Source organism: Malaclemys terrapin, chromosome 12 (assembly GCF_027887155.1).
Source record: "Malaclemys terrapin pileata isolate rMalTer1 chromosome 12, rMalTer1.hap1, whole genome shotgun sequence".
Taxonomy (NCBI): Eukaryota; Metazoa; Chordata; order Testudines; family Emydidae; genus Malaclemys; species Malaclemys terrapin.
Window position 1 is genome coordinate 10523379 of NC_071516.1, and position 20181 is coordinate 10543559.

The following is a 20181-nucleotide window of genomic DNA, read 5'->3' on the forward strand; positions in this document are numbered from 1 at the left end:
TAAAAAGTTTGTTTTAAAGTGTATAATAAATGTGATACTGTTCTACCATAGCATGAAGAGGAGCTGTTTAATGTTCGCAGAGGATTGCAGACACTGTTTCTGGCAGAAGGGAGAAAATTCTAATATCGTAAATTCATATATTTTTGAAAATGTTTGTTTATATTAAGATTACTTTTTACTAATGAGAAGTTTTGACAATTGCATATTTACTGAAAGCTTTTTAAAGAAGTGCTATTTTAAAAGGATCTTCACATACTAAATTAGGAATATTTATTAACAAGAGGTCATTTTAAAAGGTTTATTTATTGGCATAGAAAAAAGGAGTAATTTGCAATTAAAACTGAAGTGTCATGTTTTTGATTTGCATGTGTACATAGGACTTCTATAGCAATTAATAGGAGCTGTGTTGTACATACCCAGACACAGAATTTGACCATACATTCTTTAGCACGTGAAAAGGAGATCAAATGGCATTTTTGAAAGTTGTATCCTATTTACTTATGGTATTAGCTTTCAGTTGGAATTTGTCATTGACTAAAAATGTTTTGTAAAAATATATATATGTTTTAACCATATTGAAAATGTGTATTAAACATTTCAGAAAAAATATACTTTGTGTCTTTTTTCACATTTACAAATTTGTGGCATTATCACAAGGCCTAAGCAAACTGGTGCATATTTTAGGCCATTTTGAACTCAAAGTCTCTGTAAATCTATGATTGGTAAAGCTCTCTAAAACAGATCGTCCAGGATGGCCTGCCCTTTGTATAGAACTACATCACATTAACCAGACGATACATCTTCCTTTTTTTCCCCCTAAACCACACCTGACTAAAGATGAGACAGTATTGCACACACGCAGTGTCAAGAGGACATTAGCTTTTTACCTGGACAGGACTAAGCCATTTAGAAAATCTCCCATGTTGTTTGTGTCTATTGCTGACAGGTCCAAGGAATCTCCAGTTTCCAATCAAAAACTCTCTGGATGGATATCTTTTGCTATCATTCTAATGATCTCCAACCTCTTCCTAAAGTACTAGGTCTCTGTCTGCTTCAGCAGCCTTTCTTAAGAATGTCCTCATAACTGAGCTCTGTAGAGCTGCAACTTGTATCTCCATATGCACTTTTTCTAAACATTGTGCAGTAATTCAGACTTGGCTTTAGATGCCGTGATTGGCTCTACTATACTATCTTCCCTTTTGGACTCTATTCAGAAGTCTATTTCCATTCCACTAGAGCAGTGGTCTCCAACCTTTTACGTCTGGCGGATGCCAGATGACGAGCCACGGAGGACCATGGCGGTGGACGAGCATCCGCCGAAATGCCGCTGACAAGCGGCAATGTCAATAGGTGTCGCCACCGACAAGCAGCGTCATCCAGAGGCGTCGCTGCCAAAATGCCGCTGAAAATCGGCGGCATTTCGGCAGCAACGCCTCTGGATGACGCTGCTTGTTGGCGGCATTTCAGCGAATCCTCATCCACTGGCCAGTACGCGGGCGCACTTGGACGCCCCAGTGGGCACCATGGCACCTCCGGGCACCGTGTTGGGGACCCCTGCACTAGAGGGTATTGCTCAGTAGTCACCTGAAGTGGAGTACCCAGGGGACACTACTCAAAGAAGGAGAGGTTACTCACCGTGTGCAGTAACTGTAGTTCTTCAAGATGTGTGTCCCTAGTGATGCTCCACTACCCGCCCTCTTTCCCCTCTGCTTTGAAGTTTCTGCTATGGAACTTTGCAGTAGAGAAGCAACTGAGGGTGGTTTGCCCATGCAGCTCTATATAGCCTTGGTGTGGCACATGGGGTTGTGTAGGGTTCATGTGTGTACTGAACAAGCACTACTACTTAAAATCTTACCAAAAGTGCATGTGCACCTGCAGTGGAGCACCTATAAGACGACGTATTTTGAAGAACTACTGTTACTGCACACGGTGAGTAACCTTTTCTTCGGCTAGCATAACTCCATTGACTAAATTTTAGTTACCCTAGCAAAGAATTTGGTCTGTTTATTCCAATTCACAATTATTGAGATCATCCTAATCAGACAATTCCCTAATAACTATTACCTTTCCTGTAATCTGCACCTCTGTATTATTGTTCCACTCTGGTTTTGTTGAACTTTCACTGCATGTACTGTGTTTATTGATTTATGGTGCTTGGTTACACTTATGTGAAGCTGTTTTCTGTTCCAAAATTGGTACTGATTCCATTCTTTATATTTGTTAACTCACTCAGTTTCAGTTAATTTTGCATTGGTGGTCACATCAATAAATACCAATTTCATTAAGGTGCTGTGCCTTCCACTTGCTGCTACTAATTTTGTATTATTTACTTGGTGTTATGTTTGCTTCTCTGTTTTGAGTAGATATATGAATAACTTGATTATAGGTCTGATCCTTTAAAGCAGTGGTTCTCAAACTTGGGCCGCCGCCGCTTGTTCAGGGAAAGCCCCTGGCGGTCCGGGCCGGTTTGCTTACCTGCTGCGTCCGCAGGTTCGGCCGATTGCGGCTCCCACTGACCGCGGTTCACCGCTCCAGGCAGTGGCATGGGCCGAGGGACGTGCTGGCCGCCTTTCCTGCAGCCCCCATTGGCCTGGAGCGGCGAACCGCAGCCAGTGGGAGCCGCAATCAGCCGGACCTGCAGACGTGGCAGGTAAACAAACCTGCCCGGCCCGCCAGGGGCTTTCCCTGAACAAGCGGCGGCCCAAGTTTGAGAACGACTGCTTTAAGGTGCTGAGCTGTTGTCTCCCACAGAAGTTCATGAGAGTTGAGCGCTCAGCACTTCACAAGATATGGCTATTCACTTGTAATATTTAATCTTTGAGCTTTGAATATACTTGGTGGTGGTGGTACACTCTGCTAACAGTGGATAGTGGCGGTTTGACTCAGGGCATTCTCTCACCAGGATCGAAATGCTGTGCCAAATGCAAGGCATGTGATTAGAGTAGGGATTTTACAGACCAACAGAAACAATTAAGACTGTTCATTGGTTTTTATTAGATTACATGCAACATTGTGCAATTATTCATCAAATAATTTAACTTTTAAAATATAGTTTTATTGTTCATCGTCAAAATTTGTGTAAAGTGTTCCATCTATCTGTGTAGATTTTCTCAAATCCTGCAGTCTTTATTCATGCAAATCTCTGACTTCAACATGGAATGAAGGATTTGACTCATCTATTTTTTACTTTATTGAGTAAAGTCTTACTTATACAATTTCACTGTGTGTGTATTTCTGACTCCGTGTTTCTCTCTCAAAATTGTTAAATCACATGATTGTTGTGAAGAGCACAGTAAACTACACTGTGTTAAAATACATCTTGGTTTTCTTAATATTCAGAGTGTGGTTTGGCCCCCCAATCAGCTATGCCTAGAAATACCTATTCAAGAGTTTGGGGTTGTTGTTTTTTAATGTTTTATTTGTCCACAGAACATGTATATCATGGACACTGGCAATGTAAGTTTTCCCGTACAATCTGTTTCTCTCCCCAACAAACACAATATATTTCAATTCTGACCTGCAGGGCCAAGGCACCTTGGTTCTCATGCCTATTCAGTACTGGGCTATTTTGTTAAGTCTGTCAGAAAGGGTTCTAGACTGTGGTAGAGGCGTTAACATGGATACCTCTCTAAAAGGAACTGGACTGAAGTCACCCAGTCTCTTCATCACATGGGCCACCAAACAATGATCAGATATGCATCCGAAGAAGTGGGCTGTAGTCCACGAAAGCTTATGCTCTAATAAATTTGTTAGTCTCTAAGGTGCCACAAGTACTCCTGTTCTTCTTTTTGCAGATGATAACTGTTAGTCATGGAAGACCCAGACCTCGATTTTCACCAGTGACCTTGAAGTGAAAAATTCTGTTGTCCCCTTACTTGTCCCTAATCATTCTGCCTCTCCCACCACATGCACAGGTTTAATGCTTTTAGGAAGATTGTTTTGTCTGATATATCCTTGTGGGGGACCAAAGTAGTTCTTAAAAGGTGAGCAATCGAGTATTTATTAAAAAATGGGCTTGTGCTGGTATTTGCGTCTTTAGTATGTAAATAAAAAGACCAAAAAGTTGAGGGAGGGAATTGCTTTTGTTTTGTCATAAATATATCAGGAATGACAAGTATGGTCCTCCCTTTTAGCTAGAGGAATTCGGGGATGTCTCAGGGAAGTTTACTGTGAGCTAAAGAATTAAGTCAAGGGGTGAGCATATCAAGTATTTCACAAAGGATTATTTTATCCAAAATATTAGTTAGTTATTAAAGTTAACTAGGAATTAATAAAAAAGAGCTTTAAACAGTCCAATTAAAAATTCCTTTCCCTTTTAGATACTCAGCTTTCACTCAGCTCTTGTGATGTAATCCTTCCAGTAGTTCTTTAAGTAGAATAAAGAAGAAAAAAATGCAGAAGCCAGTTTTTTTGAAAATTCTTTGCAGGTTATCTGATTGATCTTGAAACTTAGTTCATGTGGGTCAGTGTAGCTTAAATTTTGATTGATATATCCATTGGTTATAGAAGTTATGATTAAGTCATAAATCAACTGGTAAATTCTCTCAGATCTAATATGTGATTGCTTGTCATTTCCACTAGATGGACCTCCTGATCTGAGTCAAAGATTTCTTACCAGCATAACTGACTTATTCAAGAATACGTGAAACTAATGAATATTTTCTTTGATGAATTTGCAAGGTTTTGAAGATTGTATAAAATACAAAAGCTCTTTTTTACTTTGAATCTGTAGTTGTAAAAATAATACATATGTAGTTGCATTTTTTTAAAAAAGCTGCCCTGACTATTATATCGTTAATATTCCTTTGTGCTTATAATACTATATTTTTCAGAACCATTTACTTATCAAGGTAGTATTTATTAATGAGGGCTTAGTGGGAAGGTGAATCACTGCTAAACTAAAATGTTTTGCTCAACTCCAAACCTGGTACCTAGATTGCAAGCATTTAGGGGTAGGGATTGTCTTTTTGTGCTGTTTGTACAGCACCTAGCACGATGAAGTCATGGTCCCTGACTAGGGCTATGAGGCATTATGATAATACAAATAATAATAATACAGTGTACAATCCACGATGCTTGTTTATACTGCAAGGCTCATCTATTTTCCCTCTCAAATTAGAAAAAGTATTTCTTACTGAGAGGTGTTTCTTTAGTTAATGTTTTCACTCTTTCCCTGTATTACTCCTGAATTTTCATTCATTATACTATGACAGTCAAATATCAGAACTTGTGGTTGGATTATTCTAATAAAAATGTTAAAATACCAGTTAGCATGATGATATAGATTTCCATGATGAGGCTACCAAGTACTAAAATCGGGTAATTAAAGAGACAAATCATTGGATTAAATCATGATGGTTACTCAGGGACTTAGACTTAGATCTATGTGACCAATATTTATAAGGTTATACAAAATTAAATCTAGCTAGACATTAAGCTGAACTGTTCAGCAGGTGTTTAGTCCTGCCTTGGACACATGCCCTGCAAAGATCCACAAATGGCTTCTAACAATGGCTGAAACTAAGTATATTATCAGTATGTCCTGTACATTCATAATTCCTATTATTGTGGAGGGAGTACAATAGATTGTTGTATTTAAATGAGACATTTCACTCCAGTGCTGATCACTGGAGAACCAAAAGCAATTAGGCCATCCATTAGATGCATTAATTCTGCACACCATCCTGCAGTCATTTATCAGGAGTCTATATCCATAATTCCCTTGACCTGTTATCTGTTTGCTTATTTGTTTTCATGTCTTCATTGGGGTCCTTTCTGCTGGCTTGAGGTTGACGTGTCCTACCCAAAATTTTTTACTCTTTTTTAAAACTTCTACAAAGGGTAGAACTTGAAACATCTATGGACAAAATTTTGCCTTGTATGTATATGTGCCACTTCTATTACAGTCACTGAAGAAACAGAAAAACAAACACGGCTACCCCTCTGATATAAAGAAACAGAATATCTTATGCAAGTATCATTCACATTTTCATCAATATTACCTACTGTTAACATTATCACTTACATATTTATGATTTTTAGCCAAATCCTGTATTCCTTATTTAGGCAAATCTTCTAATTGTTTCTGGATTTTGTTAAGCGTTGTGGCCTATCTTGCTTATAGTTTTTCATAGTCATTTCTGTTAGGTTTGTTTTTAGTAATTATTAGTAGAAGTATCTTTTTTCCTCATCAGGAAGTTATCAAATCTCACGTATATTTTACTAGAAAAAGAATACAACTATCAATAGTTTGATAGTCAATTAAGTGTATTTAACAGTTTACCTATGTCATGTTTAAATTTGCCAAAGCTTAGTAATTTTTTACTGTAGTGACAGACTACATTTCGTACAAAGGGCCAGGTCCTCAGCTGTTGTAGAATTACTCCAGTTGTAAGCATCTGGTCCAATATCTTTCCTCCACAAGGTGGGAAGCCCATTGTCTAAATTCCACTGATCATGGTCTCCCAGACTGTGTGCTGACTTTTGTGGTGCAGGAAATCTGGCCCATAATAATTACAAATCCCCTCCCCTTCAATCCCACCTGGGGAAAAAAGCAATTTAAAAGAAGTGCGCTCATTTCCTGCAATAAGTAGTCATTTAATTAAAGAACAAAATTAACAGGAATCAAAAATGTTGCAGCTGTGTTTTCGTTAGACATTATATAAAAAAGAAAGAACTTATAATACATTAAATCATTTTGTATAACATGAACGTAAGTGTTTTACAAACTAATTGTGATTAGTTCAAAATGTCTTGTCAACATAATACTGAATGACAGTGCGTCATGTCCATTATGTCAGAGGCCCTGGAATGGTAAAGCCTGTACATGCACAACATCTCCTTTTCCAAGATATGCTGCAAAACCGTTTAAAACAAGTGTTAAAGGAGAGCAGTAAGTTCCTTCCAGTAGCTTTACTTCATTCGTTTTCAGCTGATCCTCCCACCCCACAGGCCATCACTCTTCAGGCATCAAAGAGCGAAGTACGTCCTCTGGTAGGTAGCTCCTGTGTGTACGAGCTGCAGAGATTCTCCTGCACAGTCCTTCTCTCACACACACGTCAGGTTATCGTGAACTGAACTTCAGGGAAAGACCTTTATACGTTCCCTGATGTGTGTTCAGTAGCAGTATCGAAAGTAAAGACAAATTCTTCTCAGAAGAAAATCTCTATGGCCTGTGAAATCTAGAGGGTTATAAAAAAAAAAAGAGACATTTTAAAAATCACTTTATAACAGCATTTTTTAACATTAAATATATTATTGCAATAAGAAATAATACACCTCTACGTCGATATAACGCTGTCCTCGGCAGCCAAAAAAATCTTACTGCGTTATAGGTGAAACCACGTTATATTGAACTTGCTTTGATCCATCGGAGTGCGCAGCCCCGCCCCCCGGAGCACTGCTTTATATCCGTTATATCCGAATTCGTGTTATATTGGATTGTGTTATATCGAGGTAACGGTGTATTTAATAATGTCCATTCTGTTTAATACCATTGAATCACATTTCTAGAGCATCTTTTTTCATGAAAGATCCCCAACATGTTCTACATATAAGGCCAATATGACTAAAAATATGCCAGGGTTCATACCATTTTATCCCTTTGGTTTGAGGGTATGTCTACACTACCCGCTGGATCGGCGAGCGGCAATCGATCCAGTGGGGATCGATTTATCACGTCTAGTCTAGACGCGATAAATCAACCCCCCGAGTGCTCTCCCATCGACTTCTGTACTCCACCGCCGCGAGAGGTACAGGCAGAGTCAACGGGAACGGCAACAGTTGAGTCACTGCGGTGAAGACACCACAGTAAGTCAATGTAAGCACGTCAACTTCAGCTACGTTATTCACATAGCTGAAGTTGCGTAACTTAGATGGATGCCCTCCACCCCGCCCCCAGTGTAGACCAGGGCTGAGTGCCTCTGGCGAAAGTCCTCTCTGCATACGGGCTTCCTCAACTACAAATTCTCTTTTCCTTGAGTTCTGTTATGTTCTTTGCATTCCTCATTGACTCCCACTTCCAAATCTCCCCATCATGTATTTGCAATAAGGAGGATGGAAGTGAGGCTGGGAATTGGTGTGGGGAAAGACTAGGGGGCTGAGTTGTGAAGAAAGGGATACTTCAGGGGTTTAACTTTGAAAAGAAAACAAAAAAAAATTGAACTAATAGGATGTGCCTATCTTCACCCTTACCACTTTGCTTGTATGTTAATTGCTTCTCTTTACTTCATTCTTTGTCTGCCTTTTTTAGAATGTACACTCCGAAACAATGACTGTGGTACAGATCTTCAAAGATATTTAATAATTGATTTAAATAGGAGTTAGCCACCTAAATACCTTTGAGGCTGTGAGCCGTGGCTTTGCAAAGTGCCTGCCAGAGTTTGGCTTCTACCATTATCTAAATAGTAATAATAGACAGGCAGAATGCAATTCTGACATGACAATAGCAGCAAAGCACCTGACTCATTCCAGCATGTTTGTAGTACATTATTGTGGTTGTAGAACTGAAGTGGCATCTTTAAAAGGATTTTAATGATCTAACAAGCAGTTTATAGTATCAGACTTGATGTTTTCAGCATGATTATGAATTAATTAGAATATCATTTTGGGCCTACCCATTACATATGAAAATTATGCTAGTAGACACAATCTTCCAGGTTTAACAATTACTGTTCAAATCATAATTGGTAAATGCCATATACCCGAATATACATAGTAAGGGGATGTGATGGTGACAGTAATTCCACAGCAAGCAATACTTGGTAAAATGCATAGAATTATTTTAAAATCTATCACAAGGAGGTTATTCAAAACCTTTTTATTAATGCCTTTTTAGGAGGTGTGGTAGTGAAATTATATATCTTCATATGTTCTGATACCCTTTGACTTGTGTACCTCAAAAGTATCTAATGGATGTTATACGTGATTGTTTTACCACACCTGTTTGCTGTTTTAACTCCTACAATAATGGCATACGCTTCCTCAAAATGTAAACAAGCTAGAATAATGCTCAGGCTTATCCCTCTGTCGATAGCCTACATTTTCAGAAAAGTGTGTGTGTGTGTGTGTGTGTGTTTGAAAATATGTGCACATTGTGTGTGCATCTGCCATGATTGCATGGCCAGACACAGTAACTGCATGCACATGTCATCAGTTAGCTGTCTGAAAAGTCATTTGCATGTATAATTATTTGAGCATGCAAACACAATTGTGCATGAATTTTTTTAAAGATAGGGGCCATAATTTTGTTTGTTGCTAATAATATACCCTGATATGCTGTGATCCTGTCGGCTTTCACAAAATAAGCAACGCTGAGTTGGTATTTTGATGTGCACCTTTTAAAAAAATACCCAAACAACCAGGTACTGCCAGTAGAGGTATTGTTGATATACGAGGTGGCACTCTTTCTTCTGAATCCGTACAGAAGAAATACCCTGAGGCATTGGACAGTTCTTCTCTTGGATGAGATGTAAAAATAAAGTCCTAAACACGGTATGATGGCACTAGCTGAAAGTGGTTAGGAGTATTTAACCCTGGTGTCCTGGCCACATTTCAAAATGTCTCATTTTAATCTGCCTAATTAAACCCCTCAAGTAGCTTCAATTAAATAAACTATCCTTCGCTGCCAGACCTAAGCTACAGTCTTCCCATTACTATAGCTATTATTTTGCCAGAAGCCAGTGACATAAAACACATGGCTGAAGCTCAGGTTCTGTAATGTCACAAGAACTGTGACAAATTCCCAGCTCTGTATATGCAGTCTGGAATTATCTAATGGTTAATATAAAACTTTGGGTCAGTTTCATCCCTCAGATGTGTCCCATTTGAGAGCCAATGAGATGCTAATAGAAATCAAAGGGCAGAATTTGGCCATTACTGTTGCTATTCATTAAAGTGACTTTCCTCCAATATCATCTTTGCAGTAACAAAGGTAACGTTCTGCCTCTTCCTTCTCACCTACTGGTCCACTACCTCTCTTGCCACTTTCCTTATCTGTAAATCCCCTCTGTTTTAAACCAGATGATGTGGAGTAGATTTCAGTACTACCTATCAGCAAGTGCCTTGTCTTTTAATTTTTACTTCCTAATTGATAGAGATCTGCACGTGCATTTAAATTTCCATGTGAATATAGTAATTGTGAATGGTGCTAGATTAACAGTGCTGGCGAGTGAGGAGTGTCAGCAGAGTATATGTACTTACAGGCCTTGGCTCACTGCCTCACCATTCAGCTTCTACCCTCTCTAGAAGTGACACAGGAATTTGGGATCTATGCCCATATTATCTGATCCTTGCTTCTCTGCTGAGTTGACACAGGGTTGCCAATTCAGGGTTACTTGTGATGGTGTGTTTTATGACGCTGACTCCCTGCCACTAGCAGGGCCGGCTCCAGGGTTTTTGCCGCCCCAAGCAGCACAAAAAAAAAAAAAAAAGCCGCGCTCGCGATCTGTGGCAGCAATTCGGCAGGAGGTCTGAGCGGGAGTGAGGGACCGTCCGCCGAATTGCCGCCGAATAGTTGGACCTGCCGCCCCTCTCCGGAGTGGCCGCCCCAAGCACCTGCTTGGCAAGCTGGTGCCTGGAGCCGGCCCTGTCCACTAGTAACTGGACCGAGACCCACTAAACATTTTACATAGGCCACTAAAACGTCTACTTTCTATTGAAAATGCTGGCAAGACTGTGAGTGCGTGAATGATATTGAAACCTTCAAGCAGAGCTTTTTCTTTTAAAATCCAGCAGAGTGAATCCTTTGTGTATTATTTATAATCAGTACAGGCCTTCTTTTATGTACTATAGTACAAACACTTTGTCTTCTTATTGTTCAGCATTGGTGTTACAGCTGAATGATGAGACTGCAAACGTAAATACTTTGCCTATTCAGCTGTGTTAAATCACATGTCATGTTCTCTGTACAGTACATCCTGTGTTCCTTCTCCAGTGATGGCCTTTTAAATCACAGGTACAAACAATGTATTTTGAGGGTTGGGGGTTTGGGGAGGGAGTTGCTTGTCAACAGAAGATAATCTAACAGCAAATATACTCTGAGATGAAGCAGAAGCAGAAGTGCTTTTATTTTTTTCCCCAGGTAAAGCTTTTTCTGCAGATTTTAGAGACCTGCAGGAACAATATGTTCTGCGGATTCAGGACTCAAAAGAATTGATACTGCAGGTAAAGGAAAATGAACAAATATCTGGATGACCGACCTTGTCAAATGCTTGCTTGATGCATGTACCTCCATTTCATTACTTTTGTATTCATTTAGCTCTTTACGAATTGCTGCCTAGGAATTGAAAATGGAAGCAAGGTTAAAAAAATCATTTTGGATTTGTAAACATTTTTTTAAATAGCAAATAAGAGCCCTGAAAAATAATCAAAACAGCAAATTCCATGTAAAGAGTGTGGTAGGCTACAAACAAGGGACACGTGGCCAGCCAATACTGAGGAGAGCCAATATTCAGCTTCTCTCCATGCATACTGGTCACTGTCTTTTAAAGACATTGACATAAATACTATCATCAAAACCATTATTGCAAAGGATTACTCCACATCATCCGTCATCACTGACTAGCTGATCCTAAGACCCGTTTATAGAAGCAGTCCTTAGAGGAACATAAAATCATAATGCTCACTCCCTAACACTTAATGACACTCTGGTTAAATTAGTGAGCAGAAGTTCCTCATCCAGCAACTGGACAGTTGAAATGTGGAGAATTTCAGTACTGACCCATTTCAAAATAAAAATCAGACTGCATTGTTACAATATGCAAATAATGGACCAGATGTTATAGTCATTTACATGTGTGGTGTTGCACAATCATATATGAGGGGGGAAATTTCCGTCTTGGTATATTACACACCATAAAATCCAAAACAGCTGTAAATCCATTTGTTCCCTTTCCCCAAATGACTACTGTTAATGGCCTGGATCAGACTGGAGTGCTTTTGTAAATTCATACATACTACTACTATGTAATTTAGCTACCTAAACTTGTGAAGCTTTAACACACAGGCACATGTCAGATCAGGGACGTGGGTTATTGGAAGAAATAAAAATGTGGGGGAAACTAATATAATTTTTGCCAAGCAATAAATGGATTTTTTTCAGCCCCTGGGATGTGAATGTTTGTCAAGTGCATGAGAGAGCTAAAAGTTTAATTGCATGCTTACTTTAAAATTAATAGCTCACAGGACAGGACAAAGGGTTCCTTGAAAGGGTCGGACAATGACTCTTATGTTTCACACTAGATTAAGAACTAGGGTGAGCGGGTGCAACATTACTGATTTCTATGGAAATGCACCATTTACACCATGATTCAGTTTGGCCTAATGATTGACACAAAATCCACTCTTGGATTCAATGGGCTGCAGTACGCATCTAAGGGTGGAATCTGGCTTAAATTCTTATCTGACTCTCCGCTCCAATTTCAGATAATACCTTGTAGAATAATTGCAGGGGCTGTACCCCAATGAGCGGGAGTTCTGTTAGAAACCAAATATGTCATATATTAGCAAAAGCGCAACAAAACACAACAGCCTTGGGCTCTGCTCCCACTTTAAAAACGCTACAACTGATATGAGATCCCTTCAGCCTCAAATCTATACGACTCAAACACCTAGACCTGGATGTTGATTATCCCAAACTACCAATAAAACTTCTGCTTTACAGCATTGATTATCACATAATACCGTTCAACATAATACTCCCTATAAGCACTTTTAAATGAATTCGGGAAGGCAGCTAAGACAAAGATGGCAAATTAAAAATAAATCCTAAATGTTACAGTTCTCTAAAGCCATTTATTACATTATTCATATATTTTCTACCTTCTTGTTGGGAAACTCTTCAGCACATGTGGGAGTGAGAAAGACATGTCTGATTTCCATAGCCCAGGATCAAGCAGTGAGCAATCTAGTCCTATATTTGCCATTGTACCCAATAATTAGCTCAACATCCCCAGTTGTTCTCCCAACCTCTTTAGCCAAAACTTTAAAACTTCTTATTCAGCAACCATTGTAGCCTGATTCATTGTAAGCCATTTCCTTACTACCCAGTAGGGTGACCGGACAAGCAAGTATGAAAAATCGGGACAGAGTGTGGAGGGTAATAGGGGCCCATATAAGAAAAAGCCCAGAATATCGGGACTGTCCCTATAAAATCAGGACATCTGGTCATCCTACTACCCAGCCACTTAAGTATGAAGTCTAGGATCATTAATACTGTAAATCAAATATATGAGAGAAACAAGGTAGGTGAAGTAATATCTTTTATTGGTTCAACTTCGGTTGGTGGAAGGGACAAGCTCTGTGAAGCTCAAAAGCTTGTCCCTTCCACCAACAGAAGTTGAACCAATAAAAGATATTACTGCACCCACCTTTTCTCTCATATCCTGGGACCAACAGTGCCACAGCAACATGCCCCAAAAAAATCAAATATATGGTAAGCATGTAATGAAGTGAAAATGTGTGTACTCTAGATTGGCCACTCTCATGGCTAATGAAAAAGTGCTTTCCTTGGGAGTTCACCAGTAGAGAATAAAGTAGTGATGTGTACCTGTTTGTAACAAAGATTTTGTACTGAGTAACTTTGGGGTAAAGTTTGGTCCTAGATTTCTCAGACACTACAGTAATGAGTGGCAAAGATCTATGATAGATCGTGTAGTATACTGCACTCCATACTTTTTCTAATAACTGTTGTTGTTTTGTTTTTTTAAAAAAAGCCTTCTCACTATTAAAAGGTATGTTTTACATCCCGTGGTCGGTGTGGCTTCTGTATGCTGAAAATGCAGGAACGTTTAAAGTACTTAAATCTGCATCAGCTATTAGTACCTCATTGAGAGAGAGAGAGAGAGTGTGTGTGTGTGTGTAAGTACACCTCTACCCCAATATAACGCTGTCCTCGGGAGCCAAAAAATCTTACCGCGTTGTAGGTGAAACCGTGTTATATCAAACTTGCTTTGATCTACCGGAGTGCGCAGCCCCACCGCCCGGAGCGCTGCTTGACCACGTTATATCCGAATTCGTGTTCTATCGGGTCGTGTTCTATCGGGGTAGAGGTGTAACTTCAGAGAACAAAATTTGGCTCATGGGGAGTATTGAGTGTCATTTTCACCAAGAGCAAACACTCACTCCAAGATGTATTTCCTTAGAATATCAAGACTTGTTTAGTAATACCACCATTTACATGACCTGAGGTACTGCTTACAAGCAAAGCAAAGCAGACGGTAGTCTTAATTATATTTGTAAGTATGTCTGTACCTTATCAGCTGCTGATAGTCTTGTCCAGGGTTTGTCTGCTCGTCTGTCGTAGTCCTGTGCTTTTGCCACCTCCACATAATCGCTGAATCGAATTAAAATTTTTCTGTCTCTTAGTTCATCGACTGTAGGTCTCTGATTGAGCTGTATTAATAAGTTTTGTAAAGAAGTATATCAATGTGACTAGGAAGTAAAATTGAGACATACATTCAACAGCACAAAAATGGAATCACATGCATTTTTATTCCCCATCTTCATTTTGTGTATTGTCTATTTATGTATACAAAATATACATCTATTTAAACTGAAAAGATTTGAAATTGATTAATTCATCTTAAATGCACAGGAACACTGAGATGTAGAGCCAGATTCTGATCTTATTTACATGGGTAACGCCATCATTCCAGATTCACACTGTTATAACTGGGTTCAGAATCTGTCCTGCAGTCAGTGAGTGAAACTTATCTATGATTAGAAACATTAGGATAGTTTTTGTAAAAGAAAATAATTAATTTTAATACTGTGCTCTCTTTAGTCTTTCTCCAAAGGCATTTTTCTATTAACTAGACTTCGCTCTCCATGTGCCTTTATCTCAAGGAGCTATTGAAACGCTTCTGAGTATTATTGTTAAACAATAATAATGGGGCAAATGGAGCTGAGGGCTATTGTACAGTGGCTTTATAATGGAACATCTTGTCACACACAGCTTTATAAAGCTGAAGTTGCAATATATTTCAAGTAACCACAATGAATTACAATGTAGGGCTCAATCTTGTAAAATTCCCATAACTTTGTCTGAATAAGGGCTTCAGGATTGGGCCCAGTGTAAGAACTACAGACCCCAGGCTTTGCAAACTGTCATCACAATGTGCCTTTGAATATTGCACTGTGTTACCACTGACTCCCGTGGGTGCTTCTGCAAACAGAGCAATGACAGGATCAGGCCTAGAATCTGATAGACCTTCAAATGAAAAGGTCTGCAAACAGAAATTTCAGGCAGGAACGCACCTGCTGCTCAGCAAGGAGGCAGCTTACTCTGGGATTCTCACTGCTACGAACAGTGGAAAGGAACTGCTTTCCTAGCAATTTAGTTGCAAAATCTGCAGGATGAGGCAAATGATCGCAAATTAGCTGATTTTTAGGTTCTTGTGTAAATTTTCCATTAGCCTCTCAAATACAGTAAGCGCCATTTTAAGAGACAACATTTGTGGATAATTACCTGAGATATTGTAGTTATTTTCTATTCTAGTTATTAAACACTACTCTCATATATCATTGTATATACATGTTGACTTTTGAATGGTGACCACCACGGCTGTTTGTCTTTAAAATGATTTAAAACATTTAGATACTGTTTTTACTCTGGGCTCTTTGTTATTAGTTTGCACTCAGCTTTTTAAATGTCACTGAAAACATTTCAAGATTTTACCTTTCTCGTCAGCCTCTGCTTGATTTCCCTTCTTTCTTCCTGCTCTGTTTGATCATTTCTTTCTGCAGAAAATATAAAAAAAGAGATGACTTTCCTCATGTAGGAAGATCAGCTGTTTCCAATACATCCAGGCAATAAAAGTTACAATATGGAGAAGCGTGGTGCTGTTCCTTAGTCTTTCTGAATTGCTAGCTCAGTCCTTACTATGCCTGCTTGGTGCATTGCCAGAATATACAGCTATCTTTCAATGAGAACACAGAAGCACGTATGCTAATGTCAGCTTTTCCTGTGACATAACCTCCAGTTACAATGAGCTTTAATAAACATAAAGCAGCCAGTCCAATTCTTCAGCTAGAAAAACTTTTAGAGGGAAAAGCAATACCTTTAAAATTATGAATGATTGTTTGTTATGCCATGTCTTTGTTAGAGTCCTGCCACACTTGCATTAAGATCCTGAAACATTTTCCTGTACATACTTCAGGGAAAGCATGTACCTCGTGAGCTTATGCTCTCAGGCTTCATATTTAGTTGGTCACGTTGCTACGCTATTCATCCTTGACTTACACACTATCCCTTTCCCTCTACTACTCAAGATATGCCAATTGTATTAGAGCCTCTTTATACTCACAGGTTTTCTTTTGTGATATTCTGTTCTAACCCAATCCAGTTCGCTTTTGTGTGTTCTATTAACATTCAAGCCGTGATAACGCCTACACACTGGATCTAAAAATAGACTCGAGTCCTGTACCATTGTGTGAAATATAGTCTTTGCCTTAGGATACTACTTAATGGATTTTCTATTTCTAGTGCAATCTGTTACTAAATTTAGACTCAAGTCCATGGCCTAAATGCTAGAGAGCTAGGGAAAAGATGTTTAACCATTCAGTGAGCCTAGAGATCAGTGGTTTTCAACCTTTTTTCATTTGCTAAAAAAATTTGTATGGAGATGCAGACCCCTTTGGAAATCTTACACATAGTCTGCAGCCCCCAGGGGTCCATGGACCACAGGTTGAAAACCACTGCTATAGATAACAGTGTTATAATAGTCTCTTAGTTAAGCAAAAGCCATATTCTGTTAAATGTTGTCAGAGTTAAACTATTGTGTCTTAAAAGGCTATTTTTGGAAATGAGCCTTTTCTTGCCCCTCCCCTTTTTCTGTATTCTTTAGATTACATTGAAATACAGACACATGAATCTATTTAAAGAAGTATTGTAGCAACATATCTGCAACTAGGTAAACAGAAAATGTAAATCAGAGAACCTAAAATCACACAGTACACTATAGGGGTGGTGTATATGACTTTGAAGTAGAGTACATGAGACTGATGATATGGCAGTGTTTCAGAAGTGTCAGTGAGATGACCAAAGGTTTAGATGGCAATTGTCTGCAGTATCTGAGGAGGAAATATGAAAAAATGGGGAAATATAGCTTTAAAAAAATTGAACATACTATGTAATGGCAAGATGCCCCCAGGAAGTAACTAGCATGCCTAGTTCAATATTTATTAACCCCTTTTTGACTAGACCTTATGGTTGTATTTTCACTTAAAAAAAAAAAAGCTGTTCTCCACAATTTAAATGTCCATCGGAATATAGTCATGATGCATTCTACATGGGCACTGGATGGTTTTCTAAGATGGAAACACGAATATGCCTATCCGGTCTGAAGATTGTTTTTTGTCGTTTTGAAATGCTAAGCACACATCATGGTCTGTCTAGGTTGGACATTAGGAAAAAGTTCCTAACTGTCAGAGTGGTTGAACACTGGAATAAATTGCCTAGGGAGGTTGTGGAATCTCCATCTCTGGAGATATTTAAGAGTAGGTTAGATAAATGTCTATCAGGGATGGTCTAGACAGTATTTGGTCCTGCCATGCGGGCAGGGGACTGGACTCGATGACCTCTTCCAGTCCTAGAATCTATGAATCTATGATAATGGCACATCTAGATTTAGGTAAATTAAACTTGTTTTGCTTAACAATTGTGGAAGTATGAAAAGCAATTCATCAGGAAGCATATGCAAGATCTTGGTAAACTTTACCTATCTGATGGAAGGAAGTGTCAGCAGGGATATTACAGAATGCAAACATTAGTACAGAGAAGAACTAGAGAGGTTTTCACAGCAACTTCACATTGCTGTATTTGGATTCATTCATTAGTAAATGGCTGACTTTAACACTACACATCTCAATGGAGTAATAGTCCCATTACACAGTGTCACATGCAGCAGTGTAACTCACACCCTTGCTCTGTATGAGTTATGCAGGGAATTCTAAACTATGCATGACACGGAAGCAATCACCAGTGTTAAGAATGAAGCAGGGATTGTACAATCCGATGTAAGAGAAGCTGCCTGTTTGAATGTGAATATCAATGGCTTGCTCTCAGAATATAATAGAAAACCCATCTGAACTCCTGGGACTGATTTTTAGGTTTGAACACACAGTTCCTGTGGCAGTCATGCCCTGTACTGAACAAGCAGGGTTCTTCCATATTTAAAGCTATAGGAATGAATAAAATCAATAAGATAATAAGTGTTGGGTTTTTTTAAGTACCTCTCTTATCCAAGAGTTGCCTCCATGAGGGAGAGTAAAAAAATTATTTCTCTTCATCTCCTGAATACTTTAAAAAAGTAACATCATAATAGCACTTACAAGTCATGAGGTCGCACTGATTTCAGTGGGGGTACTAACATAATCATGGTTTGGCAAGATCAGATCCAATCATGCTCTCATTGAAGTCATTGGGAACAGTGTCAGGATCTCTATCACTAACTTGAACACTGACTTTTCAACAGCTGCAGTCAAATTATTTACCCTTCTTTGTCACATGTTCTAATGTCCCTGCTGGCCCAGTGATGACCTGGGTTCTTTGCAATGTAGCTGACATTTTTATGTAATGAAAAAGGGAAAGTAAGTAGAATTGTGCAGCTTCTGATCCAAGTGCACCCCGTGCAAACCCAGAGTAACTGCGCTGAAGCTGACAGAGTTGCTCCAGATTTATGCATGGTAAATCTAACCCAGTATGTTTAGCTGGCATTGAGGACATATCTTTAATTCTGCTTCATCTTCTGTTCTGCTTTAGCTCCCTCTGTAAGCTCATTATATGAATGTAACACAATGTGGGTTTTTTTATATATTAAAGCTGGTCAGTTTAACCTAGATTAAGGATGTAGCCAGCATACATCAGAAAGTAACAAACATGAAGGACCAGATTCTCAGAGGAGCTCAGCTCTGATTTAGACCGGAGAATGAAGGGAGCAGGTTTTCAATGGGAGATGCAGAGTGTTCCACTCTTTTGCAAATCTGGCCCCATCTGATACAGACATTTTTAGATCAATTAATTTTCCTTTTGAGAGCTAGGGGTTGAGGTTAAAGTGGGTTAATATGTTTACAGGTCACAAGAATTTGTGTTATTTGTATTTTTGAATATGTGTAAATAAATCTGTGTATGCATTGAGTGGGTTATTAGTTTACATGTCACAAGAACTATTTACAAAGTAAATGGTTTGATGTACTTGAATAACTGAACCAACCGAAGATGACCAAGGAGTCCCCTTCAGTTCCCTCTGCCTCCAAATCCTATTGACTTCAATGAGAGCAGCATCAGGCCCTCTTGTATAAACTGATAAGAAAGAAAAAGCAGCATGCAATCCAAATCCTCACAAATTAAGGTGACACTGTAATCTTTGTGGTCATGCTGCTTTTTCCCTCTTTCTTAGTATAATTTGCCTATATATTTCTAGTTTTCTCCTTCAGGAGAAAAATTGGGATGCACAATTTAACTTTGTAAAGATGACCCTTCCTAAATCTAAACCATTCTGGAAAACTAATGTCCCCCATGTTCACAGGGACTTCTTTCTTCAGTTTAAGCAAGAAAATGAATCTGTCAAACACCTGAACAAATGGTCAGATTAGAACATCAGGCTCATCTTGGACATGAAATTATGATTAAAGTAGGCAAATTATTTAGGCAATTTTGTGTACTCGTGAAATACAACCCTCGAAATGATTAGATCTGATTTAAAAGCCAAAGACAGCATTGCTTTCATAGAATGCAAACATGTATTCCATTAAGTTGTTCAAGCTTGTTTGAACAAGTAATTGGTTATTTTTCACATAATAAAGTCTTTTACATTTTTGGTGCTAAGATACACCATGAATAGAGCAGAATGTATGATACTTTTCCTTAAAGCAGTGGAAATCCACCTTTTCCGTCCAGATACCCCATGTGACAACAGAAACAATTTTCAGGATTCCCCTGTTCTCATCGTTTTGGGGATTCCCCGGCCATCTAAAGGAAGTTCAGCAAATGTCTCCAGCAGCTCAGACAATCGTAACAGGCAAGGAGTCTGATACCCTTGAACCGTCTCAATTTGCCTTTTCCTGTCTTTAATTCAGTTTCTGTTTAAATTAGAAAGGTCAGGAACGGATCTGATGCAATTGACTTGCTAGGAAAGTCACTGTTCTGCAAGGATGCTTATGTGCTTCACTTTGGCATTGATG

General features: G+C 38.9%; 2 protein-coding genes across 5 annotated transcripts in view; one reads left to right on the plus strand and one right to left on the minus strand.

Moving 5' to 3' along the window:
• The window catches only part of SYCP2 (synaptonemal complex protein 2), a 59763-nt gene extending 59300 nt beyond the window's left edge, over positions 1 to 463 (plus strand). Inside the window, exon 45 of the mRNA XM_054045686.1 lies at positions 52 to 463. Coding sequence (XP_053901661.1) covers positions 52 to 123 — 72 coding nt within the window. The 3' untranslated portion in view covers positions 124 to 463. The remainder of the gene's footprint in view (positions 1 to 51) is intronic.
• A 6083-nt stretch (positions 464 to 6546) lies between these two features.
• The window catches only part of PHACTR3 (phosphatase and actin regulator 3), a 166837-nt gene continuing 153202 nt past the window's right edge, over positions 6547 to 20181 (minus strand). For 2 of the 4 annotated variants that reach the window (XM_054045727.1, XM_054045728.1), the window contains exons 10-13: positions 15677 to 15738; positions 14251 to 14391; positions 11199 to 11275; positions 6549 to 7181 (exon numbers count right to left, since the gene is read on the minus strand). In XM_054045727.1, coding sequence (XP_053901702.1) covers positions 7166 to 7181; positions 11199 to 11275; positions 14251 to 14391; positions 15677 to 15738 — 296 coding nt within the window. In that variant the 3' untranslated portion in view covers positions 6549 to 7165. Of the gene's footprint in view, positions 7182 to 11198; positions 11276 to 14250; positions 14392 to 15676; positions 15739 to 20181 lie in introns of all 4 variants that reach the window. The other 2 variants (XM_054045725.1, XM_054045726.1) reach the window with 2 other exon arrangements.